This window comes from Pongo pygmaeus, chromosome 1 (assembly GCF_028885625.2).
Source record: "Pongo pygmaeus isolate AG05252 chromosome 1, NHGRI_mPonPyg2-v2.0_pri, whole genome shotgun sequence".
Classification (NCBI taxonomy): domain Eukaryota; kingdom Metazoa; phylum Chordata; class Mammalia; order Primates; family Hominidae; genus Pongo; species Pongo pygmaeus.
Genome location: NC_072373.2, coordinates 190293991 through 190309799, shown reverse-complemented (window position 1 = coordinate 190309799; position 15809 = coordinate 190293991). Strand labels below are relative to the sequence as shown.

Below are 15809 nucleotides of genomic sequence, written 5' to 3'. Positions count from 1 at the left end.
CTGTGAGTATATGATAGTGAATGTCACAGGTCTGGTGTCAGCTCTTGTGGCACACATAGTTAAGCGGGAAAGAAATCTTAAACAATCAAATAATTAGATAGTAACAAAATGTGGTATGATTTAGAAAAAGTAAAGGGTGGCCAGGCACAGTGGCTCACTCCTGTAATCTCAGGGCTTTGGGAGGCCAAAGTAGGAAAATCACTTGAGGCCAGGAGTTCAAGACCAGCCTGGGCAACATAGTGAGACCCTGTCTCTTTTTTATTTCATTGATTTATTTTTATTTTTATTTTTTTCAGACAGAGCCTTGCTCTGTTGCCCAGGCTGGAGTGCAGTGGCGGGATCTCGGCTCACTGCAACCTCCGCCTCCTGGGCTCACGTGATTCTCCTGCCTTAGCCTCCCAAGTAGCTGGGACTACAGGCACGTGCCACTACGTGTGGCTAGTTTGTTTTTTTTTTGTTTTTTTTTTTGTATTTTTAGTAGAGATGGAGTTTCACCATGTTGGCCAGGCTTGTCTCAAACTCCTGACCTCAGGTCATCTGCCCACCTCTGCCTCCCAAAGTGTTGGGATTACAGGCGTGAGCTACCGTGCCTGGCCCATGTCTTTTTTTTTTCTTTTCTTTTTTTCCTGACTCTTAACACCACTCAATGACCCATCTTTACAAAAATAAAAAATTCAGCCGAGCGTGGTGGCTCATGCATCTAGTCCCAGCTACTTGGGAGATTGAGGTGGGAGGATTGCCTGAGCCTGACAGCCTGCTGTGAGCTATGATCGCGCCACTGCACTCCAGCCTAGGTGAGAGAGCAAGACCCTGTCTCAAAAAAAAAAAAAAGGAAAAGAAAGAGTAAAGGGTAAATGAAGGTTCATAACCTTTAAAAAAAAGTCCTTATCTTTTAGAGATATATGCTGAAGTATATACAGATGAAATGGTATGATATTTAGGATTTGCTTCAGAATAATCCAAGGTTGGAGTTGAGGGGCAGTGGGTGGGAGTATAGCTGAAACAAAATTGGCTAGGAGTTGATAATTGCTGAAGCTCATGGTTAATTATGCTCTGCTTTTATTTGTCTGAAATGTTCTGTAAGGTAAAAACCAAAAGAAAGGGTAGAAGAGACGTTACAGTCGGATTTAGACTGGGGAGCCAAGGAAGGACTCCTTTGAGGAAGAAGCATTTCAGCTGAGACCCTCGTGATGTATAGGAGTTGGCCAGGCTGCAAGTGGCATTTGGCAGTTAGGGAAAGAGTTTTTTTAGGCAGCAGGAGCAGCATGTACAAAGGCCAGCAAGCCCTGAGGAAGGAACATGTTGGTCCCTTGAGGAAATGAAAGAAGGCTGCTATCATAGGAATTAAGAGGCTGCGGAAGGAGGCATGGGCTAGACCTTTAAGACCTTGGAAACTATGTTAAAGATTTTGTTATTTAATCCAATAGTAATAGAAGAATTTTAAGCAGCACAATGTGACTTTGCTTCTTTAAGAGCTCAAGTTGGCTGTTTGGTGGAGAATGGTTTTGGTTTGGGCTCAAGGGAGAAGAGAATGTAAAAGTGGAGAGAGAGCTATTAGGAAGTTATTGCATGGTCCAAAACAGTCTTGGTGGCTTTAGATTACAGAAATAGTGATACAGATGGAGAGAAGAGATACTGATTTGACAGATATTTTTGTCTTGGTGATGTGGGGGCTGAAGGAGAGAGAGGTTTCATGATGCATAATTTTCTGACTGACGCAATGGAATGGATGGAGGTGTAGTTGACTAAGATGAAGAAAAAAGGAAGAGGAGATTTTGTAGCAAGAGATTGAGAGCTTAGTTTGGAATATGCTATTCAGAAAATGTGCACCAATTTACATATTTACCTTTATGTATGAGACTACGTGGAAGGTTTATATTTAGAGGTGTGATCTGTACAGATTTGTGTTTTAGAAAGATTATTTTGGTGGGATTCTGGAGAGTAATTGCTTGTTAGTCTGTGAGCTTTTTGAATTGAGGAATCTATTCTTTATTTTCTCTGTCTTTGTATCCCCAGTACTTAGCAGGCAAATTGCTTTGCACATAGGTATACAATAAATAATGTTAAGAGAACCAATGCTGGTTGGGCGCGGTGGCTCACGCCTGTAATCCCAGCACTCTAGGAGGCCGAGGCGGGCGGATCACGAGGTCAGGAGATCAAGACCATCCTGGCTACCACAGTGAAACCCCGTCTCTACTAAAAATACAAAAACAAAATTAGCCGGGCGTGGTCTCGGGCGCCTGTAGTCTCAGCTACTTGGGAGGCTGAGGCAGGAGAATGGCGTGAACCCGGGAGGCGGAGCTTGCAGTGAACCGAGATCGCGCCACTGCACTCCAGCCTGGGTGACAGAGCGAGAGTCCGTCTCAAAAACAAACAAACAAACAAACAAACGCTTATAGGTGAGACATGAGGAGGTCTAGGTAGAAATGGATAGATTCTGGAAAGGTTTCCGAGATAGATTCCACAGGATTTGGATGGAAGATGGGAAAGTTCTTTCCCTTCTCTAAGCCTGCCCGTTGAACTTTTTGACAGGTCCATTATGCCAGCAGGTCTAAATATAGGTAGCCATCAATTTATCAATGTTTTTTCCTCCTCAATATTTATTTGTTTGGAACTCCATAGATTAGAACTCAATGATGTAATTATTATAATATTAATAGTAGCTTGAAGTCCTCCATCACGCTAGTTCCCCTTTTCTGTCTGCTGAGTTGTCAATCCCAGAGCCCCTCTAATCCTGGCAGCTTTGGTGGTGGGGAAGTTTCAGCAGCAAGAGGAATTTGCAGCAGTAGTTATTCAGTATGTAGAAGCTGTCCAGAAGTTGAATATAAGTTGGATATTACATATATGCTTTTCATTTTACAAATGGAGACATAAGCCCTAGAGAAACTTGTCAAAATACATGCAACAGGTCCATGTGAACCCAGGTTTTTCCGACACTGAGCTGGTACTTAGGACAGGTGATTACTTGAGTGATTAACCAAATCCATCTCCATCTACTTTTTTCACTTCCCCTGATCCCTTATTGCAGAGTGATTCTATATTAGTTTTAGTATTGCTTGATGCTGCCCGAGCCTGCTCTTAGGCTCCTGTTGAATATGTTCACTTATGTGTAACCTTGTTCTTGTGTTGTGCCAATCACTACCAGTTTACATCATTTGTCTATCCTCTTTGCTTTCAAAATTGTTTGGCATATTGCCTCTCAGCATCTCTTTTCAATTTAAATTTCATAATGGTATCTTTTATATTTTTTTCCTTGATTGCCATGACCAATGTGTATTAAACAATTGGTTTATCTCTTTTTATTGATACATAATTAGATGTACATGTTTGCAGGGTGCAAGTGATATTTTGATACATTCACATAATGTGTAATAACCAAATCATGATAATGCTATATACATCACCTTAAACATTTATCTTTTCTTTATGCTGGGAACATTTGAATTATTCTCTTCTACCTATTTTGAGATATATGGTAGATTATTATTTACTATAGTCACTGTACTGATTTATTGAACACTAGGTCTTATTTCTTCTAACCGTATTTTTGTTTTTTTTTTTTTTTGAGACAGGGTCTCGCTGTGTCGCCCAGGCTGGAGTGCAGTGGTGTGATCTCAGCTCATTGCAACCTCTGATTCCTGGATTCAAGCAATTCTCCTGCCTCAGCCTCCCCAGTAGCTGGGATTACAGGGGCGTGCCACCATGCCTGGCTAATTTTTTGTATTTTTAGTAGAGATGGGGTTTCACTGTGTTGGCCAGGCTGGCTAACTGTATTTTTGTACCCATTAATCAACCTCATTTATTCCTCCATCCGCCTACCCTTCCTGGCTTCTAGAACACCGATTTACTCTCTCTTCATGAGATCCACTTTTTTTTTAACTCACTGACATTTGCAGCAACATGGATGGAACTGGAGGTCATTATGTTAAGTGAAACAATTGGTTTCACTTGCATTTTTGCAAGTTTACCAGATTAAAGTAGGCTGGCCTTGTAGCAGCAATACCAGGTACTGTGGAATCCAAGTACCCACCACTTAGGCTGACAGCCTTGGGCCTTCTTTCTTTGCTTGTGTAATGGGGGCATATGCAAGCACAAGGGCAGGATGGGGGTGTGTAGCAGAGAAAGGGAACAGGTGAGGGTTTAAAAAGTGCATTTTCAAGAAATATTTTAAGATAAATAAAGGAAGCTGCTTAAAATTTCATGTTTTCTAGAAGACTTTGAAGTTGGGTCTAGGGTAAATTTCTTCTCTCTGATATTCAGTTCATTTTGGTTCTGATATTTTAGGACCAGAACTCATATTACTTTCTAAAAAGAAGCACTCTGGCTGAGCGCGGTGGCTAACGCCTGTAATCCCAGACCTTTGAGAGGCCAAGGCGGGTGGATCACCAGAGAGGTCTGGAGTTCAAGACCAGCCTGGCCAACATGGCAAAACCCTGTCTCTACTAAAATACAAAAATTAGCGGGGCATGGTGGCACGCGCCTATAGTCCCAGCTACTCGGGAAGCTGAGGCAGGAGAGTTGCTTGAACCCAGGAGGCGGAGGTTGCAGTGAGCTGAAATCACGCCACTGAACTCCAGCCTGAGTGACAGAGCAAGACTCTGTCTCAAAAAAATAAAACTAAAATAAAATAAAAAGAAGCACTCCGTGGTGTTGCATAGAGTGTTGGTATATATTACATATATGAATGAGTTAACTGGCCCTTATCAGGAAGATGAATGGGAAGTGGGTTCTGGAAACCTCATTCTATACCACGTCCTTATATGTAGTCCCTCTGTGTTCTAGGCACTGTGAGGTGAATGCTATTGTACACATTTTATAGATGAGGAAACTAAGGCTCAGGAAATGTAAGTATCTCTCAGAAGGTCACACAGGTAATCATTGAAGGAGCTGCGCTCAAACCTAAATCCTACAACTGGCAGAGCATGGTTGCTCAAGCCTGTAATCCCAGTGCTTTGGGAGGCTGAGGCGAGAGGATTCTTTGAGGCCAGGAGTTCACAGTCAGCCTAAGCAACATAGGGACACCTTGTCTTTTAAAAAATTTAAAAATTAGCTGGGCATGGTGGTGCATGCCTGTAGTACCAGCTACATGGGAGGCTGAGGTGGGAGAATCGCTTGAGGCCAGGAGTTTGAGGTTACAGTGAGCCATGATCTTGCCTCTGCATTCCAGCCTGGGCAACAGAGTGAGAGACCCTGTCTGTAAAAAATAAAATGAAATAAAAGTAACTACACCATTTCCCCATGTTTTCAACCATATAAGTAACATTTGTCTCTTTTATTTTTCTTTTCTCTAATTTCAGAATCTTTTATGGAACATGTAGTTATTCACTAATAAATCTAGTGGCTCAAAACTAAAAGAGACTGAGTATCTGGGATATAACTATCACTATATTCACTGGGAAAAGGTTTCAGAAGGGATGTCAGGTAGGGATTTGGCGGGGAGAAGAGGCTCTTCTCTGGCTTTTCATGAAAATACAGTTGCCTGTGTTTCTGTACTGAGGCCTTGTCAGTGGCTTCAGAGTCACCCCAAGGCTCCAAGTCGTAGCCTTGCATTCCTCAGAAGCAAAAAGACTTTAAGTACTCTGGAGTGGGAGCTGTGACAGTGGCTGAGATGATTGGGAATTGCCTTTTCCCATCTTAAGGCCAGGAAGCAAACAGTGTAACATTTCACAGCTGACTTTTAATTTTTAATGAATGTGTTTGGCTTCTGACTTTGTTAGCAAACAAATACATCTTAACTTGTCTTGTGAGTTCTAGACTCTGGAATCTAGAGCAAAGGAAAAATGCTTTAAGAAACATGAAATATTAACTTGGTGCCACTTTAAATCTTATATAACTTAGATCTTATTGGAGTTCCTTTATGAAAACTGTAACCTAAAATGGATATACAGCATGCTAAGAAACCCCATTTACATGAGTTTAGGGTTTTCATTTTGTGTTTGATGTGACACTCTCACACCAGAAACAAGTGTGCGAATCGTTTTTGTGTTTATTAGATACATGGCGGACCAACTATGTAAATCCATCTAGGAATGTGAAGGGACTAAATATCTTTTTAGAAGGTAAATCTGAGCTTGTAATAACAATAAGGTATTGGGATAAAATTTCAGGCAGAGAGCACCACCTGGTGGTAATAAGGAGAATGTGAGCCTTCTGTTGCAGTATTTGCCATAGTAAATAAGTGGTATCTTTGTCAAAAAATTACATTCTTATTTGTAATAATCATGAATTCAAATTTCTAAAACTAACTTTCTGCCACACGATTCTAGCATTCAATGCTTCATTAAAACTGCTGTCAAAACCTTCAGGCTGGCCAGGCACAGTGGCTCACACCTGTAATCCCAGCACTTCGGGAGGCCGAAGTGGGAGAATTGTTTGAGGACAAGAGTTCAAGACCAGCCTGGGCAACGCAGTGAGACCTAGTCTCTACAGTAAATAAAAATATTAGCCAGGCAGGGTGGCACACGCCTATAGTCCCAGCTACTCCAGAGGCTGAGGCGGGAGGATTGCTTGAGCCCAGGAAGACGAGGCTGCAGTGAGCTATGATTGTGCCACAGCACTCCCTGTCTGGGTGACAGCGAGACTGCCTCTAAAAATAAAAATTAAAAAATTAAAAACCTGCTAGCTAACCAAATAATTGTCTGTGTCCTAAAGAACTGAAGTCTTGTGCTCATTGTCATTCCAAGCGTAGGCCCTGTTTATCTCTATAGAAAATCAGTGTCTTTTTCACCTCTTTATTGCATCCTCTAATTTTTATGTCACACTTATTTTATGTGGTAAATTTCTGCCAAGTGGGATAATGGAGAAGGAAGTATTTCTGATTTTTTAGTAAGCTTTTGGCAGGTTTCATATGAGTCATTTTTTTTTCCTGGGTAAAAATTATGAAGAGGAGTGTGATAATTTTTCAGAGTGATTATTAGGATGAGTAACGCTGGCAGGGGATGGGAGATTCTGTAACAGTTTTGAATTAAAATTCATATTTGAGATTTCTTTTTTGTTGCTATAAGCATCTTTATTATTTGGCAATCTTGAAACAAGATACTTCAGTAGTTGAGTAAAGTAGGAACATCAGCCTAAGGGGAAAGGATCCTATTAAGTTAATGCGAATGCATATTTTATAGGCCTGGGGTTGGGGGGAGGATAAACACAGTTTCAATTACAGGTTGAGCCATGGACAAGCATACCATATCTATCTTTTTTCCTGGTAGGAAAACCGAATACAGGACACCTCTAAAAAGTGGTGAATACAGGCCCATCACCACTAAAACGTCTCTTGGGAGAAGACTGTTTATGTAAGGTGCTCGGCCAAATAGAATATGACATGGCTTTGCACTGCTGGGATTTTTCTTAATATAAGTAACAGTCTTATAACATCTGCGTTTCAACACTCATATTAGCAGACACTAAAAAAAATTGTACCATGCAGAAATGCCCACGTATTATATAATTCTTTTTATATTAAATGTCCAGAATTGGCAATCCATAGAGATAAAAAATAGATTCATAGTTGCCAGGGGCTGGGAGGAAGAGCTGGGAGAAAATGGGTAGTGCCTGCTAATGGGTTTATGATTTCTTTTGGACTAATGAAAATGTTCTGGAATTAGATAATAGTAATCATTGCACAACTATGTGAATATACTAAAAACCACTGTATTGTACACTTAAATTTAAACTAAAGAAAAGCTGACACATGGAGGAATGAGCAGAGTCAATAAACAGGTGGTTATGGTAAAAATTCTTTCACTTATGTTCTAGCAGAAATGTCTGATAATCTAATATTGTAGTTTAGGCCTTGAATGTTGTAATTTGTACTTTATTGCCCTGTTCCTGACTTTCACAGGGCCGCGATGGGCCTCTTGGAACATTGGTGTGTTCATCTGCATTCGATGTGCTGGAATCCACAGGAATCTGGGGGTGCACATATCCAGGGTAAAGTCAGTTAACCTCGACCAGTGGACTCAAGAACAGATTCAGGTACTTAGCCCAAAAATGAGTCAGCTGCTCCCATATATCTACGTAAAAGGAATTCCAGATGAATTTCAGTCAAACCTGGCACAAAGGTGAAGATAAAGGAAAATTTAGTTGTTAAACACTTAACGTCAAATTCTTGTACCTTAACAGAAATTTTTATTCTTTCTATTTAAGATACAAGTTATTCTACCTATATTTTACCTCCTTAAAAACAGAAATAGTCTATGGTCTAGGATTCCACGAAAGTATTAAGAGGGATCTTTGAGTGATTTTCTAAGACTATTAGCATTTGCAGGTCTAAAATTTATAGTTTCAAATATTCACTTTTGGTCGGGCACGGTGGCTCATGCCTGTAATCCCAGCACTTTGTAAGGCCGAGGTGGGTGGATCGCTTGAGTCCAGGAGTTCAAGACCAGCCTGGGCAACACAGTGAGACGCCTGTCTCTACAAAATAAAGAATTAAAAAATTAGCTGGGCCTGGTGGTATGTACCTGTAATCCCAGCAGTTTGGGAAGCTGAGGTGGGAGGATTGCTTGAGCCCAGAAGTTGAAGCTGCAGTTAGCCATGATCATGCCATTGCACTCTAGCCTGAGCAATAGAGTGAGACCCTGTCTCAAAAAAAGTAAATAAATAAAAATTCACTTTTTAAAAAAACCTCCAAATCATAGACTTATAGAAAAATTTTATTGCTAAAATGCATACATGAATCTTTTTTTTTAGACAGGGAAAGTATTTTAATGGTACATAATATTAAAATATATCCATTTTTGTAAACTCATCATTTCTGATTGTTAATATATCTTTAGACACATACAAACGTGGAATTAGATAACATTTAAAATTTCAAAAATTTTAAATAAATTTAAACATAATTAACCTTAAAAGTATATTAAATAAGACAACGTATATATTATATTTATTGTTATCATCTTTAAAAAGCTGTAACAGCTGGAATGCATACATGAATCTTGCATGCTGTTAGCTTGGTGGGCTTGGAGTGAGACTCCTAAGTTAATGAGTCTGGCTGGCCTAAGAGCTGTACCTCGATATAGCTTCATTATTTTTTGTTCTCTTCCTACATTGAAATGCTTTAATTTTAATTTTTTCTTTCTTGGGAGTAAAAGGGAAGCCCCGCGCCCCCCAAATCCAGTTGCTAAAGTTGGTAATGGAAATCAGAGGTTACTCTTAACCAGAAAATGGCTTTAGAAATTGCTTTAGACTGTATTTATAGATGTATTAAAGGTCTAAAAAGGTGAGTTACATTTTTCAGTTACACTTTACTCTGTTTTATGAAGGAAATTATATGCCGTGGAGATATTTGGGAATCTGGAGATTTAAAAAGCTCTTGGGATTTATCCCTCACAAGTGTTAAGGAGTCTACTTAAAAGCCTAATGGGAAACACATTTATTGGAATTGATTAGTAGTATAAACTCAGAATGATAACACTGATCATTGCCTGCCAAGTAGACATTTTAATTGGTAGCTGTGTATCTAAGACTTTCAAATGAGATCTTGATTTATTACTGAATTAAATGTATCTTGGTACACAAATATTTCAGTAAAAGGAACCTATGGAGTAGGGGAAAGACAGCTTGGGGCAAATGATTGGGAAATCCTAGTAAGGTAGAGGGAATCATGAATTGGAAATCAGAATACACAAGTTTAAATGTTGGTTCTGACACTCTCTAGGTTGGTTCTTCAATTGTACAGTAGAGGAATTGGGTGAGAAGTTTTTCAGTTCTTTCTTGATCTGACGTTCCATGTTTCTACATTCTCTTTGGTCACAGTGCATGCAAGAGATGGGAAATGGAAAGGCAAACCGACTTTATGAAGCCTATCTTCCTGAGACCTTTCGGCGACCTCAGATAGACCCGTATCTTTTCTGGAGCAACTTAGAAGGCTGAGTGGTATTTTGATGTTTGGGGAGAGTCAGACAAGATTCCAGTCCTGTAATGTGACTGGGTCATCTCTATGTGGATTAGTCAGTGTCCTTGCTTGTCCTCTGTCCTGCAGTCAAGGTGCACAAAAAGCACATGTATTTGTGAATGTCAGAATTGTCATATGGTGTCACTTGAAGAAGACTCACTCTGGAATTAAGACTGCAGTGATTTCACTGTGAATTCTTCCATAAAGTTACATCTCCACTAGTTTATTTTGGATCTCTGAAACTATTGTTTGATTAAAAAGAGTAGTTCATTGTGTTCTGTTAACCCTGGCAGTCAGCAAAATTGCCATTCATTTTTATCATCTTTTTATGTCTTGGGTGAAAGAATTAACTGTTGTTTACCAGTTTGTCAATAACCAATAACTTTCTTCCACCATCTGTTCAACAGAGGATAGCACCTAGGACACAAAACCAAATCCCTTAAAGGCAGTGCTTCTCAAAATGTAGTTTGTAGATCATCTTGTTAAGGTTCTTTTTTTTTAATGGGTTCAGGTGGAACCTGTTAAATGCAGATTTGGGGCCTTGCAGAAGACCCACTGGTCAGAATTTGGCAGTGAGGCACAAGAGTTTGTTTTTAAGGGGCACTTACGTGCCTTTGTTTGAGGCCTATTGACCTAAGTGCTTTAAAATAGACATTTGACTGCTTTACCTATATTCTGGAACAGCCACAGACAGCCTCTAATGTCAGTTTGAAGGTTAATTCCACTTGCTGCTATCATCACGCTGAAGGGAAAGCATAGGAATGATTCCCTGCTTTAACTGTGAAGGAGGCATTTTAAGGTTTTGGTCAGAGAAATTGCATATGAAGAGGCAGGAGCCATGTGGGGAAACCAGGCAAGAGGGAAGGAGGAGAACAATGCTCCGTGGAACACAATTGACCTTTTATCTTCTTGCTGTTTGAGAGGCTTGTTGGATTCATCCTTAATAAGCTTTTTGCAGAGCTGTCGAAGGATTTATTCGAGACAAATATGAGAAGAAGAAATACATGGACCGAAGTCTGGACATCAATGCCTTTAGGGTTGGTTATACATCTTTCAAGTTTTGTCCATAATAAGTAATGTGCTTATTAAATCAGGCCAGAGAACACGTTGAAGAACTGCTACCAAAACACTCCAAAACCATCTTTTAAAAAATGCAAAAGTAGACCAGGTGTGGTGGCTCATCCCCTAATCCCATCACTTTGGGAGGTTGAGATGGGAGGATCACTTGAACCTAGAAGTTTAATACCAGCCTGGGTAACAAAGAAAGACCCCCATCTCTACAAAAAAATTAAAAATTAGCCAGGCGTGGTGGTATACATGCCTGTAGTAACCAGCTACTTGGAAGGCTGAGGTGGGAGGATCCAGTGACCCAGGGAGGTTGAGGCTGCAGTGAGCTGTGATTGCACCACTTCACTCCAGCCTAGGCAACGGAGTTTGACCCTGTCTCAAAATAAATTTTTAAGCAAAAGTAAAAAATGCCAGTTACTGAGTCAAGACCATGAGATATCATGAAACAAACTTCTGCCTATCAGTGAATTCTTGCCTTAATCTGTAGTTAGAAGGTGTTAGTGATGATTCCCAGTTTTGAATTATTTCTTGGGATGGACATGTTGCATATACTAGATAAAATAAAACAGTATATGTGTATATGTACTACAGATATATCTATCTACATAGATATATACACACATATATACTTTTTTTCCTGTAAATGAAATCAACAAAAGTAGGTGTAATTAAATCACCAGAGTTTCCTTCAGTTTGACCAATGTATATTTCCAGCATTACCTGCTGATAACCAATGTGTTGGTGGACTGATTGCCAGTGGGACCCTTGTTTCTGAGAAGCGTTTCAGAGGGAGACTGACTACCAGTTGCCAAGAACACATTCCATCCTAGGCATGTTTAGAATCTGCAATACAGTATATGATAACTAGGACAAATATAACACACGAGGGGACAGACAGCATGGTTTCTGAAAGAGGAAAATATGCCTAACTAATGACAACTAATGGAGAACCAATCGATATGACTATTTAGACCTTTAAATAACCTTTGACAAGATTCTACAGAAAATTCTCTTAGGAATAATTGGCTATTTATCTAGTCACAGAAGTATTATTGAGAGTAAGGGATTCTCCACTTCCAGCGCAGGTCCTACCTATCTATCATCTATTCTAGTTATGTAATAATGATATAATAGCCAGTGAAATCACTGTTTGCACCGAGCTCCAAGCCCTTCTGGGTAATTAAAAGTTAAGCTAATTGGAATCCACTTCAGACCAATCTTATGAAGCTGTGTGAAAGGGGCATTAACTGGTAGGTGAATTTCAACACAGGCAAGTAAGTGTAAGGTAATACATATAGTTAGGTAAAAATGATTCCTTCTCAACTGTGTATGAAGGACCCTTACCTTGCAGTCATCCAGAAAAGGGACTTGTCAGTATCATATCTGTGCCAAGAAAGAACCCAGTGTGCAGCTACAGCTTGCATGGCATCATCAAAAACAGTTTAGAACCCAAGCATACACATTTCCTTTAATTTGTAGAAAACCGTGGTCTGTCTGCCCAGCTCTGTTCATTGTGCCTAAAGATATGAACTCAGATGAGGTCAGAAAAGGGTATCTGAGATAATTTAGATGATGAAGGAGTAGAGTTGCTATTTATACACAGTTATTGTGGAAACAGCAGCTCGGCCCTCAGGGTATTCATGATTACGTTTTTGGTATACTGTACCCATGAAAGCAAGCCCAGTTACCAGATGTTTTTCTTAGGAAGGAAATAACCTCCCATTTACCAAAAAGCTATTTCAGAATTTGTTATTTAATGAGCTTAGATTTTTTTCATATTTTGTGAAGATTTTTATGCCAATAATTAGTATTTGCTAAGTGAAGATGTTTAATATCAAATGAAAAGAAACTGGCTTTGTTAAAAACTATTCTTTTTATAATGGACAGATAAAACATTTTTAACTTAAATGAAATGTCTGTGTTAAAGACATACACTTTGTATGAAAAAGACAGCTGCATGTATTGATTATAAAATTATTTTAGAGAAAATGAAAATTAAAGTGAAATATCCATACATACTCTCACTATCTTTGCTAATAATTATCTTCTTGGTGTGTTCCCCTTTTCTTCTATATAGTTTCTTTTTGGAGGCATAATTATAATACAGTTATGTAGACTTCTCCTGCCTTCATTCCACTTAACATATATTTCTGTGTTGCTTATATAGTGTTTATAATTTTTAATTGTTGCATCATCTTTCAGTTAGTAGCTAAATCACTGAAAGTAATAATTTATTTTACCATTTCCCTTCTGTGGCATAAATGTTATTTAAGTTTTTTTTAGCATAAGTAATTCTGGGGTGAACTTGGTGCATTTAACCTTTTTCATATTTTGGACTATTTTCGTAAGATACATTACAAGATACGGTATCATCTAGGTCAAAGGATTTCAACGTTTGTCTCTTCCTAGTTTTGCCCATATACTTTCCAGAATTTGTACCATTTTACTCTCTCTTCTCAGCATTGTATAAGAGCTGGTTTCACTTCATCCCTCCCACCATTATAGAAAGATCTTTCTCCCTGCATAAAGTGCATTTTAAATTGCATTTTTTATCACTGGCAAGACCAAACATGTTTTTCATATGTATGCTATACTCTGTATTCTTAAGGTTACTTTGTGGTTTTGTTTTACATTTAGATGTTTATTTGATTTTAAAACTTAATTTTTGTCCTTCTAATCTGTAAACTTGAAATTAAGGTTTATTTTCTGACTGTTAAAAAAATGAATATTGAGAGGACCTATGATTGAATTTATGATATCACAAAGGACATAAGCTGAGTAAGATGAACTTATTCACTAGTATACCAACATGAGGGGAGACCTCTCAAAGCATGGGCAAATTAAATTTGGGGCACAGATGGGCAGCATACTGGTAAAATGTTTTAGCGTCTGTACATAGCCTCGACTGCAAATGTCAACAGTCATGAGTGGGTTAGGAGGGCGGGCGCCTAAGGTGTTTGGAAGACGCCTCGTACAGCATTGAGGCTAATGTGGAAGAGGTCAACTCTCATGCTCCACACCAAGACACCGCTCCCCAAGCTTGTCAGACACCTACATCAGAATCAATAGGGATTGGAGGTGTCCTTTTCGGACACTTGGAATTATGATTTATCGAACTGTTAGTCACCTTGGGCCCTGTGTTCTTTGTCTTGTTAAATCATCATAGAAAGAAAAAGATGACAGGTGGAAAAGAGGGAGCGAACCAGTTCCAGAAAAAAAATTGGAACCTGTTGTTTTCGAGAAGGTGAAAATGGTAAGTTGGGAAGTATTTGCACTGTATGGAAAGTCTCAGGTATGTGTATATTTGTGAAAGGGAGAGTAGGAGGCCTCGTGGTGAGTACCATCGCACCATCACAGCGGGGGCTAAAGGGTCCTGCATCTGGATTGGATTGCCTGCTATCATTTCTGATCTCTCGTTACCAGTTGCTGCCTAAATCTGCTCTGTAAGAGCTTCTCTTTGGGGCCAGATGAGAACTCAGGAAATGCATCTGTTCCGCCTAAGCAAGAGGCACATTCCAAGCCAGAATGCCAACGCTGAGGGACACCTTCTGAGCAGATGCTATTTCCACATTAGTCCTTCTCTTGTTAGACCTTCTGTACCCCATTTTCTGATTTCAATGAAGAACAGTCCAGAAGTGAGGCCATACTAGTCCATTTTAAATGATCCCTTCTTATATTCTTGCTTTGTCATGTTGAAACAGACACCCTTCTTTTTCCACAGGACATATTGTGGCTATAGTAGTAGAATCTCTAATATAAAAGCTTGGAATCTTGGGAGAGAGGACTTTACTTACTATTGCTTAAGGAAGAGTCTTTTATCCTCGTTCTGAATCACATTGTCTGTGGACACAGTCACTAGTGATATTGGCAGAGTAAATTAGGTAATCTTTAAACTGACCTCCCTTTTGGTGTTAAAGTAAAAGGTTTTCTAACCACTGGGAGATTTGTTGGCTCTTGGCTCTTGTACCATCAGATACCTACCTTTATTCTTGGCTTTTCCTAGGACCAAAAACTGCTGCTTCTGTTGGATCCCCTGTCCTGTGGTTGTCTTGGTTTCAGAAAGTTCTGTCTCTTTAGGACGCCAGACAATCACAGGCGATATCTTTGTTTTTCACTTTAGGTTTGGTTTATGCGCTTCTGCCTCCTGACTTGATTCTTTTACCTAATACTTCCTGAGTTTCGTTTCTTTGGTAACTCTCTTTGAATAACAGCAGCCCTACCCATAAGAACATCGTGGCTTTACAGTGGAGATGGGAAAAGAGTTCAAAACCACTTACTTATTTCTTTCTATAACATATTTTCACCTTAGCCGCAGAAAAAAGAAGACCCACAGCTACCTCGGAAAAGCTCCCCGAAATCCACAGCGCCTGTCATGGATTTGTTGGGCCTTGGTAAGAGTTGGACTTTTCAGCTTCCATGTTCTTACAAATTTTGATAAATTCTCAGTGACCCTGGAAGATAGGTAGAGATGGGGTTCTCCAGTTTTGTCTTCATTGCTAAGACTGTTCTCTCGTGTTCTTCCTGATCTGTTTTACATCTGAGCAGTTGCTCTAAAGAAGTGTTTACTGTGACACTTTTCAGAGCGACAGTGTGGTGTAGTGGTTAAGAGCATGGCCTTTGGAGCCAGTGTCCCTCTGTGTTGCTTAATGTCTGTGTGACCTTGGGTAGTTTACTTAACCTCTGAATGTTGCTTTCCTAATCTGTGCAGTGAGAATGAGTCTACTTCAAAGGTGTTGTTGGAAGGATTAAATGAGATAATGCCTCTAAAGCTCTTAGCCCCATGCCTGGCACATACTGAGCCCTCCATAAATGTTAGCAGTTTTGCTAAACAGCATCTTTGAGCCTC

General features: G+C 39.6%; 1 protein-coding gene across 4 annotated transcripts in view; it reads left to right on the top strand.

Moving 5' to 3' along the window:
* The window catches only part of SMAP2 (small ArfGAP2), a 49764-nt gene that overhangs the window by 25260 nt on the left and 8695 nt on the right, over positions 1 to 15809 (top strand). For all 4 annotated transcript variants that reach the window (XM_054493150.2, XM_054493137.2, XM_054493158.2 and 1 more), the window contains exons 2-6: positions 7838 to 7971; positions 9757 to 9842; positions 10854 to 10932; positions 14130 to 14216; positions 15273 to 15354. In XM_054493150.2, coding sequence (XP_054349125.1) covers positions 7838 to 7971; positions 9757 to 9842; positions 10854 to 10932; positions 14130 to 14216; positions 15273 to 15354 — 468 coding nt within the window. The remainder of the gene's footprint in view (positions 1 to 7837; positions 7972 to 9756; positions 9843 to 10853; positions 10933 to 14129; positions 14217 to 15272; positions 15355 to 15809) is intronic.